Here is an 18,392-nt window from a genome sequence, read left to right on the forward strand (position 1 = left end):
AGGATTTATTTTATGGAGGGTGAATTTAAGGTAGAGAGCGTTAACTCCAGAGAATGAGTCGTGTAGTAGGTGCAAGTACGGAAAAGTGAACACGAGGTACGGGAGGTGTAAACGGGAGTTCACCGTCAAGACAGAAGACGGGGGGGTTGGTTGTAAATATGTGACGTCATCACGGGTAGAGAAATAGAGAAGAACGAGGTGCCACTATGTAATATGACTTAAATTCATAAGGGGTGAGGGAAGTGGCGTTGTTGTGAAGGGGCTGCTTGTAAATGGTTGGGTCAAATAATGGAATAGGAATTGTTTATTATGGGGGCAGCCATGTTGTTTTGATTTGGTGAAATGGGAGTTGTAAATACTTTGAACATTTATATTGATGATGGTGTATTTACAATTGTATAAAAGTACAGGCTGTAATTAGGTATTTAAGTGAGTGGAAAGTGTAAGAATTATTACATAATTGGTCATGTTGGGACTCTGGTATTTTGATAATGATGTTGGTTAAAGTTAAATAGTAACTTTGATGAGATGGCCAGAGTGGTTAATTAAGTAGTTAATTATGGTAATTAATGAGTAATTAAGTAAAGAGGGGACTTTGTAAGTCGATGAAAATGGAAATTATGGGAAGTCAAACGAGGGAAATATTGTTGTTAGAGTCAATTTATGGACTTGGTGGATAAGGGGAGATAATTAAGTATTGTTGGAGGAACAAGTAGTTATACTTGGCTTTTGTTCCTACGACAGCGTTCAAGCATAGAAGCGGGGCTGTGGGAGAGTCCAAGCCAGGAGAGACGAACGACACAGGGAACAGCATGAGTTTCCGGGTGCAAGAAGCTTCCGGCTCTATACCCGGGAGGAAGGCGTGTTAGTTGGTGGGTGTTGGACCACCGGTGTGTCGCAAGTGTGAGCTGTGGAGGTGAGGTGGCCCACCGTCAGTGGGTAAAGTGGTGGAAGGTGCTGGCATTCTATTGCCACGAGCAGTCTGTGCACAAGAATATATTATGGCATCTGTGTGCCTTGAGTTATGCAGCTGTGGCTTCAATAAGCATTGTGACCTATAAGTGAGTTTAAACACATTAAAGACATAGAGATTTTGCAAGTGTTAGAAGAAACTAGGTAGAAATTGACTATTAATTAAATATTATGTTATTAACTTAGTACCAGGCCTGGTTATTTACATTTCAACGGGACTAATCTGGAGTGTCTTTATTGTTTTCTTTGAGCGACGTTGATTTTGTGGATCGGCGAGATGTGAACTGGACTTGGTTGTGAAACGTCGTGATCATTACGCACGAAGAGAAAAGTATGTAGTGATATGGTAATTTGTTGTTATGAAGTAAGGTTGTTACGTGGTGGATTAATGTGAATGTGTTATTGATGAATTAATGTTCGTACCATTTATTGTGTTGAAATAAGTGGAAGAGAATTGAGGGTTTTGTTATTTAAAGTTAAGTTAATTAGTATTACTGGTGGCTGGGCCTACTGGTTTCATGTGTAGCTGCGTTTGGCGTTGATCTTTTGCATCAAGGTTGAAGGCAGTGTAGCAGAAACGTTGGTAGTCCCTATCACGAGGTATTAGTGTAAATGTAAGTTAGAAATAATAGTTAGTTAATAAATAACGGGGTTAATTGATTACTGTAGGTGAAGATAAGCGGATTTGAGTTGAGATAGATTTATAAAGAGACTTTTTGATTTTTCGGGATCAGGGAATTAAGGTGGTAGGTGGTAATATTTAGGGATATTTACAGTTCTTTTAGTATCAAGTTATAAATTCTTATAGCCATTTTGTTTTGTTAAACTTTAAGATAATTCTTCCTTCTTCATCTATCTGTTATTTTGAGCGATTGTGATTGGGTGTGAATGTGAATGCGGTGATGTCGTGTGTGTAAATAATAAACTTTGGTTTGAATGTTGCCTGGTTGTGGAGTCAGTGATTAGAGTAAGAGTGGTTGACTGTGTCTGAGTGTTTTGTACGTTAAAAGGTATTCCTATACCTCTCCCAAAACTTAGGGGAGTTACAATGGTGGCAGCGGTGGGATAGGAGTTTCATTTCGGGGATTAGGAAGGGTTTAGATAGCATCGGGAAGTAAGGGCCGTGACTCGTGTGAATCAGTGGTGAAAGGGTATGAATGAGGACTAGCGTGGGCGGTTGGCGGGCGACTTAAAGGCTTTAAGCCTGGGTGGCTATTTTGACCCGGTAGAGGAAGGAGAGAGAACGAGTGAGTTTGAGCACACCTGGGGTCCGAACTGATCACTCGGATCTCACTCTACCAAGGTTGTCAGCTAGCTGTTTGGGTAAGTTCTATTGTGGTTGTTGCTTTGTATTATTCTGTCCGTGTTTGTTGTGGGCGATCAATTTTGGAATTGGGGTCAAGGTGAGGTTGGTTTGTCAAGGAGATGTCGAATTCAGATCGGGATGAGCGTCAGTTGAGGCGGGCGGCTAGGATGGAGGAGAAGGTTCCAGCGACGTCTGCGGCTGCATCCCTGGTGGTAACCCCTCCTCGGTTCACTGTACCAAGTGGTGGTGCGACGTTGTTGGCTACGGGTGGTATGCCGGGTGCGGTTTCTACGCCGAGGATGGAGAGGTCTTGGGTGACGCCAGGAGTGTTGGGGACGAGGTCTGTTGGGGCGCAGCGTTTGGCGATGGGGTACGGTGAGGGCCAAGCTGTAAGGGGAGTGTCGCCGATCATGGTCCAAGGTTCTAATGGGTTTGACGATGAGTCGGTAGACAGGGAGTTAGCACGGTTCCGTAGTCAGGGTGAAAGCTTGGGTTTGCAAGGGGCGACGTTGGCCCAGTTTGTGATGGCCCAAGTGCGCAGGGAGGCGGCCATCGTCGAGGAGAGAGTGGCGCAGGCGAAGTTGCGGAAGGAAGAGCGGCGACAACGCAAAGAGGAACGAGAACTTCAGGAGAAGAAAGAAGAAGCTCGACGCCAAGCAGAAGCAGCCCAGCGTAGGGAAGAGATAGAGGCCAGACGCCAGGAAGAAGAAGCCCGACGTAAAGAGGAACGTGAACTTCAGGAGAAGAAAGAAGAAGTTCGACGCAAGGAAGAAGAAGCCCGACGTAAAGAGGAACGTGAACTTCAGGAGAAGAAAGAAGAAGCTCGACGCAAGGAAGAAGAAGCTCGACGCAAGGAAGAAGAAGCCCGACGCAAGGATGAGGCGGCCCAAAGGAGAGAGGAATGGGAGTTCCAAGAAAGGAAAGAAGAAGCCCGACGTAAAGAGGAACGGGAGTTCCAAGAAAGGAAAGAAGAAGCACGACGACAAGAGGAAGAAGCCCGGCGCAGAGATGAGGCAGAGCGACGCCAGGAGGAGCGTCGCATACGGGAAGAGGAACTGCAAGCAAGTGAGGCGAGGTGGAAAGAGGAGTTAGCTCTGCGCACAGGGGGGACTGAGAGAGAACCGAGTTTTGACAAATACCGGGTAAAGATGTCCTTCTGTGATGACTCTGTCAACATTGACGACTACCTCCTCCACTTCGAGCGAACAGCGACAACACACAGGTGGAGCAGGGCGACATGGGCAGGTCGATTAGCAGACCAATTGAAGGGTCGCGCAGAGAGAGCATATCTACGGATGACTCCCGAGGATGCCAGCGACTACGATATGCTCAAGGTTGCGCTGTTAGAAGAGTTCCATCATACTCCAGAACACTACCGCCGGGAATTCAGAAACATCACAAAGCAAGGGGACGAGAACTTTGTACAGTTTAGTCGTCGGCTGCAGACCCTGTTGGATCAATGGATCGCGATGTCACAGTGTGCGGGAGACTATGACCGGCTGTATGACCTGATCCTGAGAGAACAGTTGATGTCAAATTTCCGGGGTGAGCTGTTCCAGTACGTCAGCGATAAAAAGCCAGCTACAGCCAAGGAAGCGGCGGTGTTAGCGTTCACTCACTTGGAATCAAAACGGGACGCCAGATTGTTCAACGCAAAACGTAACATCGGGGGCCAAATGGACGAGGAGGAAAAGAAAAAGGAGAAGACTACAAGCAACGGGGGTACCAAGACCGGAGGGGGATCGGAGGAACAGGCAGAGCAGTCAGAGGGCCAAGTGAGGCCAGTAGAGGGCAGCAGGAACAAAAAGACGAACTGGAATCGGGAATACAACAATCGGGTGATATGTCATAGGTGCAAGAAGACGGGACACATTGCCAGGGAGTGTACCGCGAACGCCTGCATGACGACCGAGCAAGATGACCAGACGAGATCTTCCGAGCCGTCAGAGCCGTTGTGCAAAGACTGCGAGAAAATTCCATTTCGGCCGATGGGAAGGTGCAAGGTTAACGGGAGAGACGCAATCAGTCTACGTGATTCAGGGGCAGACAAGACCATGGTAAAGGCTGCATTTGTTAGGCCTGAGGATTACACCAGCGGGACAGTGCACGTAGAGTTTGCCGACTTAGACTGCACAAAGACGTACCCCTTAGCATGGGTTGACGTAGAATCGCCGTACATCTGTGAGAGGATTCTTGCCATCGTGAACGACAACATCAGGCCTGACATTTTTCTGGGAAACCTAGCCCAGCTTACGAGCGGAGACTGGGTGGAAGTATCGATGTATCCCAGACGGGCGTTGTGTGCGGCAGTGACAACCAGAGCACAGGCTGAAGCAGGTACACGGCCGGTGAAACCGGTGGTGGTGGTGCAGATTGAAGGGCTGCAAGTGACTCCGGATCAGCTGAAAGTCTTGCAACAGGAAGATGAAACACTAGTGCGCGCCAAACGACTGGCGAAGGAAGGGAAACAGATACAAGCAGGAAAGGGCATGGTGGAGTTCAAGATGTCTCGTGGGATACTAAAGAGGGTTTATCGGGAGAAGAAATTGGAGTGTTCACAAATATGCGTTCCCAGATCCTTGAGGAAAGGACTACTCAAGTTCGCCCACGACACACCCATGGCAGGACATCTGGGAACCAAGAAGACCCGCGAACGTCTATGGGCAGATTTTTATTGGCCAGGCCTGTGCGAAGACGTGCGACGATACTGTCAGTCCTGCGACCGATGCCAAAAAGTCACGCCGAAGGGACGAGTTGCCAAAGTGCCGCTTGGGCAAATGCCTCTGCCCAATGCTCCATTTGAGAAGGTGGCGGTGGATTTGGTGGGGCCGATCAAGCCGGCAGCTGACAGTGGGGCGAGATTCATCCTGGTGATGGTGGACTATGCGACGCGCTACCCCGAGGCTGTGGCACTTAAGTCCATCGAGGCAGAGAAGGTGGCTGAAGCGCTGTGGACAATGTGGACGAGGTTGGGGATACCCAAGGAGGTCCTGTCGGACCAGGGTGGACAGTTCACCGGGGCCGTCATGCGAGAAGTTCACCGGTTGCTCGCCGTCAAGGGACGAACCACTACGCCGTACCATGCGCAATGCAACGGCTTGGTTGAAAGGTTTAATGGCACATTGAAAGCCATGATCAAGAAATTGTGTGTGGAGGACCCTAAGACATGGGATCGGTTTATCCCAGGTGTCTTGTTCGCATACAGGGAGGTTCCGCAGGAAAGTACTGGGTTCTCCCCATTTGAGTTGCTGTACGGCCGTACGGTGAGGGGACCCATGGCCATCTTGAGGGATCTCTGGACAAAAGAAGGAGAAGACGGGAAGGAAGCGCAGACTGCGTCTGAGTACGTGTTGAACCTCCGGGACCGAATAGAGGAAACATGCAAAATTGCCAGGGAACATCTGTGTGAGGAAGCCGTGCGCCAGAAGAAGCACTACGACCGTGGGGCCAAACGCCGAACCTTCGAGGCTGGAGATCGCGCTCTTCTACTCCTGCCTCTCAAGAAAAACAAGTTGGAGATGGCTTGGCGAGGACCCTACGTCGTGGAGGAAAGAGTGGGCGAGTGTGATTACCGCATCAGGATAGGGCCCAAGCAGAAATTGTTCCACGCCAACATGCTGAAGAAGTATGTGGAGCGGCCGGCAGCGATAGCAACGGTGTGTGTGGTGGATGAAGGGGAGGAGTGGGAAACAGTGCAGTCATCTCACGAAGACATTCCGTTGATACCCCTGACGTCAGAGGAAACGATCGAGGATGTGCACTTGGATCCAGAGACGCCAGAACTGCATATAGGGATCAAGGAAATCCTCAAGGACAACAAGGATGTCATCACGGATCTGCCACGGAGGACGTCGCTGGCAGAGTGTAGCATGCGGTTGGCGCATGACGAACCAGTTAGAGTCCGTCAGTTCCCCTTGCCATTCACGACGCGGGACATTATCGCCAAAGAAGTCGACGCGATGTTGAAGATGGGGGTCATCGAACCGTCGGTGTCCCCATACAGCTCTCCAATCGTGATCGTGGAGAAGAAAGACGGGAAAAAGAGGTTCTGCTCCGACTACCGCCGTTTGAACAAGATAGTGGAGTTTGACGCCGAACCTATGCCAAACATGGAGGCCATGTTCGCCAAGCTCAGCAAGGCGAAATATCTATCCAAGATAGATCTGGCAAAAGGATACTGGCAGATCCCTATGGCGGCAGAAGACAAGCCCAAGACCGCATTCACGACACCGCAGGGGTGTTACCAGTGGACGGTGATGCCGTTTGGGTTGAAGACGTCAGGAGCCATCTTTTCAAGGATGATGAGGAGTCTGTTGAGCCCTCTCGACATGATCGAGATCGACAATTTCATTGACGACATATTAGTGGCAACTGAAACCGTGGAGCGTCATTTGGAGTGTCTCAGAGCTTTATTCCAGCGGCTGCAGGAAGCATCGTTGTCAGCTCGACCATCCAAGTGTTACTTGGGGTTTAGACGACTGGAGTACCTGGGACACATGGTGGGAAATGGAGTGATTCAACCCGAGGAAGGGAAGATGGACAAGATAGCGAAGATGCCCAGGCCAACAACAAAGCGGCAGATCCGATCCTTCCTAGGACTAGCCGGATTCTACCGTCGATTTGTGCCGGGTTTTGCGGACATTGCACTTCCGCTGACAGACGCAACCAAGAAGTCACAGCCCAACAAGGTCAGATGGACGAAGCCTATGCAGGTGGCCCTTGATACGCTGAAAGTGAAGTTATCCACAGAGCCGGTGTGCAAGCTGCCGGATTTCTCCGTGCCTTTCACTCTTCGCACAGATGCATCCGGTGTTGGGTTGGGGGCGATGCTACTCCAAGACCAGGGGGACGGGATGCAGATGGTGGCCTGTGCGAGCAAAAAGTTGCTGCCAGCGGAGCGTAACTACAGTACCATCGAGCGCGAGTGCTTGGCGGTGGTGTGGGGGGTGCGGAAGTTTGGCCCGTACCTCTACGGAAAACCTTTCTGCATTCAGTCCGACCACAAACCCTTGGAGTACCTGGAGGGTTTGAAGGCGACCAACAAGAGGTTGATGCGGTGGGCGTTGGCTCTGCAACCCTACATGTATACCATCCAGGCGATTCCTGGAAGAGACAACGTGGGGGCCGACTTGCTCAGTCGCTCGGAAGAGTAACCAGATGTGGGGAGCATTAAACCATCAAAAAGGGACTGATTTTGGTGGGCTGGATCATGTTGCAAGTCCATGGATGTCAGTAGAGTTGGGTAGTGTTTTAGGCCAGGGAGAGTGGTGGTTTGATTACACGTATTAGGATTCCTGGCATTGGTCAGAGGTGTGTGGTTTTTGGTTCAATACAGGGTGTTTTGTACTTGGGTGGGGGGTTTGTCACAAACTCTGCCCAAGTCCAGCCATGACTTATTTGGTAATTCGTGCATGAGCTGGGTTTCGTGCGGTTTTGGCTCAGATGGGTGCCTATACAGTGACTCGGTGTGTGTCCGTGGATATGGACAGCCAATCGCGGGAGTGTATTCACGCACGTGGGGTTGCGTGGTGCGTGAACGAGTCACAGGCTCGAAGGTCACTGCTGTGTAAAACTGGGAAGAGAACGGATGGTTGATGTGAATGCTCTATCCGGCCGACCGGCGTGTTGTTGTTTTATACAACCCCGGAGACAAGTTGTGTTCCAGCTGTCTTGGTGTGGCTTCAAGGGTTCTACGGGTGGTCAATCCTCGAACGGCAAGGTGTGTTGAAATTCTGTAGTTTTTCTCTCCTTCCGTGCTCAGGGTCAAAATTTGTTGGTTCGGTAGTGTTTGTGTATGAGAGAGGTTTAGTTTTTTAGTTTCCTTGGTTGGTGTCATTTTATGTGTTGGGTGTCGGGGGTAGAAAGGGGAGAGGGGGAATGGGAAACGAGGGAAAGGGGGTGGCAGGTTTTTATTGTGCAAGAAGTGTGGAGAGCGAGTAGGCTGGTGGAGAGAAGAAAAGAGGTGTCAGCAGTTGCTGCGAGTGAACTTATGTGTGGGAAGGATTTATTTTATGGAGGGTGAATTTAAGGTAGAGAGCGTTAACTCCAGAGAATGAGTCGTGTAGTAGGTGCAAGTACGGAAAAGTGAACACGAGGTACGGGAGGTGTAAACGGGAGTTCACCGTCAAGACAGAAGACGGGGGGGTTGGTTGTAAATATGTGACGTCATCACGGGTAGAGAAATAGAGAAGAACGAGGTGCCACTATGTAATATGACTTAAATTCATAAGGGGTGAGGGAAGTGGCGTTGTTGTGAAGGGGCTGCTTGTAAATGGTTGGGTCAAATAATGGAATAGGAATTGTTTATTATGGGGGCAGCCATGTTGTTTTGATTTGGTGAAATGGGAGTTGTAAATACTTTGAACATTTATATTGATGATGGTGTATTTACAATTGTATAAAAGTACAGGCTGTAATTAGGTATTTAAGTGAGTGGAAAGTGTAAGAATTATTACATAATTGGTCATGTTGGGACTCTGGTATTTTGATAATGATGTTGGTTAAAGTTAAATAGTAACTTTGATGAGATGGCCAGAGTGGTTAATTAAGTAGTTAATTATGGTAATTAATGAGTAATTAAGTAAAGAGGGGACTTTGTAAGTCGATGAAAATGGAAATTATGGGAAGTCAAACGAGGGAAATATTGTTGTTAGAGTCAATTTATGGACTTGGTGGATAAGGGGAGATAATTAAGTATTGTTGGAGGAACAAGTAGTTATACTTGGCTTTTGTTCCTACGACAGCGTTCAAGCATAGAAGCGGGGCTGTGGGAGAGTCCAAGCCAGGAGAGACGAACGACACAGGGAACAGCATGAGTTTCCGGGTGCAAGAAGCTTCCGGCACTATACCCGGAAGGAAGGCGTGTTAGTTGGTGGGGTGTTTGACCACCGGTGTGTCGCAAGTGGGAGCTGTGGAGGTGAGGTGGCCCACCGTCAGTGGGTAAAGTGGTGGAAGGTGCTGGCATTCTATTGCCATGAGCAGTTTGTGCACAAGAATATATTATGGCATCTGTGTGCCTTGAGTTATGCAGCTGTGGCTTCAATAAGCATTGTGACCTATAAGTGAGTTTAAACACATTAAAGACATAGAGATTTTGCAAGTGTTAGAAGAAACTAGGTAGAAATTGACTATTAATTAAATATTATGTTATTAACTTAGTACCAGGCCTGGTTATTTACATTTTAACGGGACTAATCTGGAGTGTCTTTATTGTTTTCTTTGAGCGACGTTGATTTTGTGGATCGGCGAGATGTGAACTGGACTTGGTTGTGAAACGTCGTGATCATTACGCACGAAGAGAAAAGTATGTAGTGATATGGTAATTTGTTGTTATGAAGTAAGGTTGTTACGTGGTGGATTAATGTGAATGTGTTATTGATGAATTAATGTTCGTACCATTTATGGTGTTGAAATAAGTGGAAGAGAATTGAGGGTTTTGTTATTCAAAGTTAAGTTAATTAGTATTAATGGTGGCTGGGCCTACTGGTTTCATGTGTAGCTGCGTTTGGCGTTGATCTTTTGCATCAAGGTTAAAGGCAGTGTAGCAGAAACGTTGGTAGTCCCTATTACGAGGTATTAGTGTAAATGTAAGTTAGAAATAATAGTTAGTTAATAAATAACGGGGTTAATTGATTACTGTAGGTGAAGATAAGCGGATTTGAGTTGAGATAGATTTATAAAGAGACTTTTTGATTTTTCGGGATCAGGGAATTAAGGTGGTAGGTGGTAATATTTAGGGATATTTACAGTTCTTTTAGTATCAAGTTATAAATTCTTATAGCCATTTTGTTTTGTTAAACTTTAAGATAATTCTTCCTTCTTCATCTATCTGTTATTTTGAGCGATTGTGATTGGGTGTGAATGTGAATGCGGTGATGTCGTGTGTGTAAATAATAAACTTTGGTTTGAATGTTGCCTGGTTGTGGAGTCAGTGATTAGAGTAAGAGTGGTTGACTGTGTCTGAGTGTTTTGTACGTTAAAAGGTATTCCTATACCTCTCCCAAAACTTAGGGGAGTTACAGGTTCTACTACATTTAATTTTTTTTCCTTTCCTAAATTGAGGCAAACCTACTAACAACAAAAAGGACTTTAGTCTGGTAAATGGGATGTTAGTTGGTTGTCCCATAAATAAATTCTACGTTACTACGGCAAAATGGCAAGCAGTGGTCTATATTTACATATGTGTCATGAGTCAGTGTTTGGTATATGGTGGTAACACACACACACTTAAGCATAGCAAGGCGGTATTACACGAACACTCAGCAGAACTGGGCGCCATAACACACACACTCCCCTGCAGACTTCAGAATAAGGCGGTATAAAACACACATTCAACAGAACCAGGCTGTATGACACACACAATATGTAGAGAGACTAAGGCGGTATAACATAAACATTCAACAGAACACGGCGGTATAACACAAACACACAACAGAACAAGGCGGTTTGACACAAACACTTAACAGAACAATTAAGGCGGTATAACAAAAACACTCAACAGAACAAGGCGGTATAACACAAACACTCAACAGAACATTAAAGGCGGTATGACACACACAATCTGTAGAGAGACTGAGGCGGTATAACATAAACATTCAACAGAACAAGGTGGTAAAACACAAACACTCAACAGAACAAGGTGGTATAACACAAACACTCAACAGAACAAGGCAGTATAACACAAACACTCAACAGAACAAGGCAGTATGACACACACAATCTGTAGCAAGACTGAGGCAGTGTAACATAAACATTCAACAGAACAAAGCGGTATAACACAAACCGACTCAACAGAACAAGGCGGTATGACACACACAATCTGTAGAGAGACTGAGGCGGTATAACATAAACATTCAATTGAACAAGGCGGTATGACACACACAATCTGTAGAGAGACTGAGGCGGTATAACATAAACATTCAACAGAACAAGGTGGTATAACACAAACACTCAACAGAACAAGGTGGTATGACACGCATAATCTGTAGAGAGACTGAGGCGGTATAACACAAACATTCAATTGAACAAGGCGGTATGACATACACAATCTGTAGATTAACTGAGGCAGTATAGCATTAACATTCAACAGAACAAGGCGGTATGACACACACAATCTGTAGAGAGACTGAGGCGGTATAACACAAACACTCAACAGAACAAGGCGGTATGACACACACACACACACTCAACAGAACAAGGCGATATAAAACACACACTCAACAGAACAAGGCAGTATGACACACACACTCTCAACAGAACAAGGCAGTCTAACATAAAAACACTCAACAGAACAAGGCGGAATAACACATTAACACTCAACAGAACATGGTTGTATGACACACACACTCAACAGAGAGACTGAGGCAGTCTAACACAAACACTACAGAACAAGGCGGAATGACACACACACTCAACAGAACAAGGTGGTATGACTGTGACACACTCTACAGAGAGACTGAGGTGGTCTAACACAAACACTCAACAGAACAAGGCCGTTTGACAAACAAACTCAACAGAACAAGGCGGTTTGACAAACAAACTCAACAGAGAGACAAGGCGGTAGGACACACACACTTTGTAGAGAGACTGAGGCGGTCTAACAATCATTCAACAGAACAAGACTGTATGACACACACATTCAACAGAACAAGGTGGTATGACACACACACACTCAACTGAGAGACTGAGGCGGTCTAACACAAACACTCAACTGAACGAGTAATAACAAGTTGCAATCGTGGGAATTTTTTTGCTGATTTTGTTTAATTTTTAATTTTGTTCATTTTGTTTGTCTATCTCAGTTGCATTCATGCAGTCTGCTACAAGTATGAGTACAACCCTTATTGTTTACTCTTTCTCCTTCTTCATAGGTATTTTTCTTTTCTTAATCAAATTCTCCTATTTTCATTAACATGATAGATAAACCGATATCATATAAATCATAACATTTAAATAAAGAAAAAAATTCAGTACTTAAATTAATTTACTTTCTTACAGACTGAGGCAATTTAACAAAAACACTCAACAAAACAAGGCGGTAGAACACAAACATTAGGTATTTTTCTTTTCTTAATCAAATTCTAATATTTTCAATAACATGATAGATAAACGAATATAATATTAATCATATAACATTTAAATAAAAATTAAAAATTAAAAAAAATCATACCATCAATTTATTCTCTTAGAGAGACTGAGGCGGTCTAACACAAACACTCAACAGAACAAGGCTGTATGACACACACACTCTGTAGAAAGACTCAGGATAGAATTTTATTTTTTTTCTCAGTTGCATGCAGGGTTAGGGTTAGGGTTAGGGTTAGAATTAGGGTTATGTTAAGTTTTACTTGGGTTTTTTCTTTCGTAAAAGCGGGAAGCATCCTTCTTCATAGGTCTGTAATGGGAGGTAAACCTTAAAAGTCCATTTATGGTATGATTTTTGACATTTTACTAGTGATTGTAATGATATTTGTTTATTTATCATGTACTTAAAAATATCAGAATTTTATTAAGAAAAGAAAACAAACTATGAAGAAGGATGCTCCTCGCATTTAAAAAAAAAAAAAAACGAAAAAAAAACCGAAAAAAAGTTAAACCTAACCCTAACCCTTACCCTAACCCTAACCCTAACCCTACATGATTGAGTGAGAAAAAAATAAATAAAAAAAGATTGTATCCCAAGTCTTTCTACAGAGTGTGTGTCATACCGCCTTGTTCTGTTGAGTGTTTGTTTTCTACTGCCTTGTTCTGTTGAATATTTGTGTTAGACCGCCTCAGTCTCTCTAAAAGAGTAAATTAATGGTAGGATTTGTTTTAATTTAATTTTTCTGTTATTAAGTATTATGATGAATATTATATTCGTTTATTTATCTATCATGTTCTTGAAAATATGAGAATTTGATTAAGAAAAGAAAAATACCTTCAATACCTTGAAGAAATAAGAAAATAAAAAAATAAAAAATAAAAATAAAGGGTTGTGCTCATACTTGTAGCAGACTGAATGCAACTGTGGTAAAACAAATTTATTTTACAAAATTAAAAATTAAAAGACATCAGCAAAGAAATCTCCACAATTGTTAATTGTAATTACTCCTTCTAACTTGAGTGTTTGTGTTAGACCGCCTCCGTCTCTCTGTTGAGTGTGTGTGTCATACCGACTTGTTCTGTTGAGTGTGTGTGTCATACCGCCATGTTCTGTTGAGTATGTGTGTCATACCGCCTTGTTTTGTTGAGTGTGTGTGTCATACCGCCTTGTTTTGTTGAGTATGTGTGTCATACCGCCTTGTTTTGTTGAGTGCTTTGAACTTCGGATAAGGCGCTATATAAATAAAGAGAATAATAAAAAAAAAATATGTGTGTCACACCGCCTTAATGTTCTGTTGAGTGTTTGTGCTATACTGCCTTGTTCTGTTTAGAGTTGTGTTATACCGCCTCAGTCTCTCTTGAGATTGTGAGTGTCATACCGCCTTGTTCTATTGAGTGTGTGTGTCATACCGCCTTGTTCTGTTGAGTGTGTGTGTCATACCGCCATGTTCTGTTGAGTGTGTGTGTCATACCGCCTTTTTCTGTTGAGTGTTTGTGTTAGACCGCCACAGTCTCTCTGCAGAGTGTGTGTCATACTGCCTTGTTCAGCTGTTGAGTGTGTGTGTTAGACCGCCTTTTTTGTCTCTCTGTTGAGTGTTGTGTCATTCCGCCATGTTCTGTTGAGTGTTTGTTCTCATACTTTCATGTTATTGAAAATATGAGATATGCCTTGTTTTGTTGAGTGTTTGTGTTAGACCGCCTCAGTCTCTCTGTTGAGTGTGTGTGTCATATATCGCCTTGTTCTGTTGAGTGTGTGTGTTATTAGACCGCCTCAGTCTCTCTGCAGAGTGTGTGTCATACTGCCTTGTTCAGCTGTTGAGTGTGTGTGTTAGACCGCCTTAGTCTCTCTGTTGAGTGTTGTGTCATTCCGCCATGTTCTGTTGAGTGTTTGTTCTCATACTTTCATGTTATTGAAAATATGAGATATGCCTTGTTCTGTTGAGTGTTTGTGTTAGACCGCCTCAGTCTCTCTGTTGAGTGTGTGTGTCATATATCGCCTTGTTCTGTTGAGTGTGTGTGTTATACCTCCTCAGTCTCTCTGTAGAGTGTGTGTGTCATATACCGCCTTGTTCTGTTGAGTGTTTGTGTTAGACCACCTCAGTCTCTCTGTTGAGTGTGTTTGTCATACCGCCTTGTTCTGTTGAGTGTGTGTGTGTGTGTCATACCGCCTTGTTCTGTTGAGTGTTTGTGTCATACCGCCTCAATCTCTCTGTAGAGTGTGTGTGTCATATCGCCTTGTTCTGTTGAGTGTGTGTGTTAGACCGCCTCAGTCTCTCTGCAGAGTGTGTGTGTCATACCGCCTTGTTCTGTTGAGTGTGTGTGTATACCGCCTTGTTCTGTCGAGTGTGTTTGTCACAGTCATACCGCCTTGTTCTGTTTAGTGTTTGTGTTAGACCGCGCCTCAGTCTCCCTACAGATTGTATGTGTCATACCGCCTTGTTCTGTTGAATGTGTGTGTCATACCGCCTTGTTCTGTTGAATGTTTGTGTTATGCCGCCTCAGTCTCTCTACAAAGTGTGTGTGTCCTCTACCGCCTTGTTTTGTTGAGTGTGTGTGTCCTACCGCCTCATTTTGTTGAGTGTGTGTGTCATACCGCCTTGTTCTGTTGAGTGTGTGTGTATACCGCCTTGTTCTGTTGAGTGTTTGTGTCATACCGCCTTGTTCTGTTGAGTGTGTGTGTCATACCGCCTTGTTCTGTTGAGTGTGTGTGTCATACCGCCTTGTTCTGTTGAGTGTGTGTGTCATACCGCCTTGTTCTGTTGAGTGTGTGTGTCATACCGCCTTGTTCTGTTGAGTGTTTGTGTCATACCGCCTTGTTCTGTTGAGTGTTTGTGTCATACCGCCTTGTTCTGTTGAGTGTTTGTGTTAGACCGCCTCTCAGTCTTTCTACAGAGTGTGTGTGTCATACCGCCTTATAATTACTCTGCAGCCCGCTGCAGAGTGCATGTGTGTGTTATGGCGCCTGGTTCTGCTGAGAGTTTGTGTTATAGGGGAGACCGGGGCTAGTCCGCCCCCGGGGCACATCCGTCTTTGTCTGTTTATTCTTACGTTTGCCACCTTTTAGTCATTCACGCCATGTGAGAGTGGTGTCCCTTCTTCCCGCCATATCTTGCAGAAGTTCAAAGGTTGCGCGCCCATATATCGTGAGTAGCCTACAGATCACAAAAAGTGTTTTTCTTTATTTTTTGTAACATGAATGCATTGGAGTTGACTTAGGTTTTGATGCATTACCTCTGAGAACAAATACTTAATCTTGGTGTCGAGTGACAGTGCGTTAATTAAGGTCGAGTTCTGACGAAAGTTTTGCTTCTTCCTTCCCATGTTGTGCTCGCTATCTGGCACTAGAGTTGCCTGCCCGTGCGGGGGCAAGTCCGCCTATTTGTCATGGGGCATGTCCGCCGTGAGCAGTATGTACAACACATGTTCATGCGAACATAAAAACTGTCTGCACATTGATATCAGCTACACATTTGTCTTGATGTAAAATAAAAAAAATCAGTCTTCTAGTTCATCAAACTCGCCAGTTATGATACCAAAAGCATAAAAGTAGGCGGACTAGCCCCGGTCTCCTCGCCAGTTATGCTACCAAAAGCATAAAAGTAGGCGGACTAGCCCCGGTCTCCCCTAACGTAATTTTTTTTAACATTCTTTCGTATTTTGTCATTGGCATTTTTGAACCTGAATATTGAAGGGAATTAAAAAAGCTTTCCCACTAAAGCTTGCCCACTACTAGTCTTGTACATACTATGGGATGAGAGCGGCGGACTTGCCCCACCCTGTAGGCGGACTTACCCCGACTTGGGGCAAGTTCGCCTACGTTAGGGTAGGTCTACTTAAAGCAGTATATACAACAAATGTTCATGCGCACATAAAAACTGTCTGCACATTGATATCAGCTACACATTTGTCTTGATGTAAAATAAAAAATCAGTCTTCTAGTTCATCAAACTCGCCAGTTATGCTACCAAAAGCATAACAGTAGGCGGACTAGCCCCGGTCTCCCCTACCGCCTTGCTCTGCTCAGTGTGTGTGTTACTGTACCACCTTATACCAAACACTGACTGGCACAATATATAGACCACTGCTTGCCATTTTTCCGTAGTAACGCAGAATTTATTTATGGGACAACCAACTAACATCCCATTTACCAGAGTAAAGTCCCTTTTGTTGTCAGTAGGTTTGCCTCAGTCTAGGAAAGCAAAAAAAAATTAAAAGTAGTAGAACCAGTTCCGTGTTTGTAACTGAATACAAACTAACTGGCCGCAGTAGGGATTACTTGATCATGCGGACAATTTTCATTGAATCGAAAGTACATTCAAAGCTCTCACTGTGGCTCACTTCCGCTCTGACTAATTACAGAGCGACCAGTCTCGACCTAAAACTAAAGTAGGCCTATGTGCATGTAATGCTGTTGTTGTTTTAGTATCTTCACAGTATTTTCTCACGTTATACTAAGTTTTGAGCCACAAATATGATAAAATAAGGGAGTTATGATGCACGTTTCGAAGCGTGCGAGTCACGAAAATAAAAAGCACAAAATCCTGTGGTTATCACTTTCACTCGCTTGTTTCAAAAATGCACATAACTCCCTTCTTTTTCTAGGCTTCAAAAGCAATACAACATGCTAAAATATTGTAGAAATGCTAGAGAAAAAAATGTAGGCCACATGCAAATGCTTTTGTTTGAGTCTGTTGCGTCCCATCTGGTCAGCGGCGCTTTTCCGGAAATGACCTGCGCTTTGTTGGAATTCCAACTATGGCCGCCATTGTTGGAATTCCAACTTCGCGCTACGCGATTCTGGAAATGAACCGCGCGCAGAGTGAGAATTTTGCTCTTTCTTAGAATGCGATTATTAAATGATAATTGATGGACTACAATGATCAGCGTATGTTTAAAATATCAATAGTTGGTTGTAATAAAACAGATGCATTAGACAAAATCATACCAACTGCTATTTTTCTTACTTACGAACCTTGGAAAAATAAACACTGACTTCAGTCGGGCCGGCTGAGATCTTTTTGACGTCGTTCTGAACAAACGATCGAGCGCTTCAGTTTGCCATTTTAACTGGTGCTAGTGAAGTTTACCCTTACAATTTAAGTAACGTTGACAACACTCATGCGTAACTTAATTGTTGCTTGATTGTCTTCTTCTTCAATGTACTGTGTTAAAGTTGAAACAGTATAGTTGGTTTGGGTATGTGTGTGGCTATATTTATGCATCCCCCCTCCACACACACCCGCACACCCCAAGCACACCATCATCATCATGCCAAACATCTATGCATGTATATAGTTGGGTTCAGGGTAGGTATTTGGTAACTGTAAGTAGGAGTCAAGGGACCAGTTAACATTTAGTTTGGGTCAGTTTGCACAAAAATGTAACTTACTGAGTGGAAATTGTATTTGCACTTAATTCTTTTCTTTTATCTAAAAGTAAGTATGTTATATTATTGTAAAGTAAAATCCATTAACAAACTCGCTTGATAATTTCTGTGTATTCCGTAAACTTTTGCGTTCTTTATATTTTATTGTCAATACAAAAGCCACCAACAGCATTCAGTATCAAATTCATTATGATATATGCCACCTGCATCTTAACAGGTTTATTGTTAACATTATTGACTGTTAACTCATTGTGACGGGCCATTCTTGTGTCATTGGGAACACCCAGTGTCACAGAAATTGAAGATGCATGTATATGTCCCAAGTGTACGTGTTCTATGAGAGAAAGATTATATTCAACAGCTATATATATGGGCAGAAGCGCAGAACAATTTTTTATTACTTGCTTGAGAATGTGTAAATACTGAGAACAAAATGACATATTTTTGTGTTCAACACTTTTTAAGTAATGGTTGTGAACAACTTGTCCTGGTGGCACAAGATCAACAGGAGGTACCATAATTTTCATACAGAGGGTGTAAGAATTTGAAAGGATTAAAGTCAGTTAATGCAAAAATTAGCACTAAATGTGTGCTTGTGTGCATATGTGAAAAACCTGGTAATATGGTATATTTGAATACATCTCC

The 18,392-nt window shown here is 44.1% G+C and overlaps 1 protein-coding gene across 1 annotated transcript; it reads left to right on the top strand.

The window, feature by feature from the left end:
• Positions 1 to 2,445: 2,445 nt before the first annotated feature.
• Positions 2,446 to 7,431, top strand: LOC138980838 (uncharacterized). Its single transcript, XM_070353719.1, has one exon. The coding sequence runs from the start codon at positions 2,446 to 2,448 to the stop codon at positions 7,429 to 7,431; it is 4,986 nt and encodes a 1,661-aa protein (XP_070209820.1).
• Positions 7,432 to 18,392: the final 10,961 nt, after the last annotated feature.

Source organism: Littorina saxatilis, linkage group LG11 (assembly GCF_037325665.1).
Source record: "Littorina saxatilis isolate snail1 linkage group LG11, US_GU_Lsax_2.0, whole genome shotgun sequence".
NCBI lineage: Eukaryota > Metazoa > Mollusca > Gastropoda > Littorinimorpha > Littorinidae > Littorina > Littorina saxatilis.

Coding starts and splice junctions, on each gene's coding strand:
- LOC138980838 (XM_070353719.1), top strand. CDS start 2,446: ATGGAGGAGAAGGTTCCAGCGACGTCTGCGGCTGCATCCCTGGTGGTA.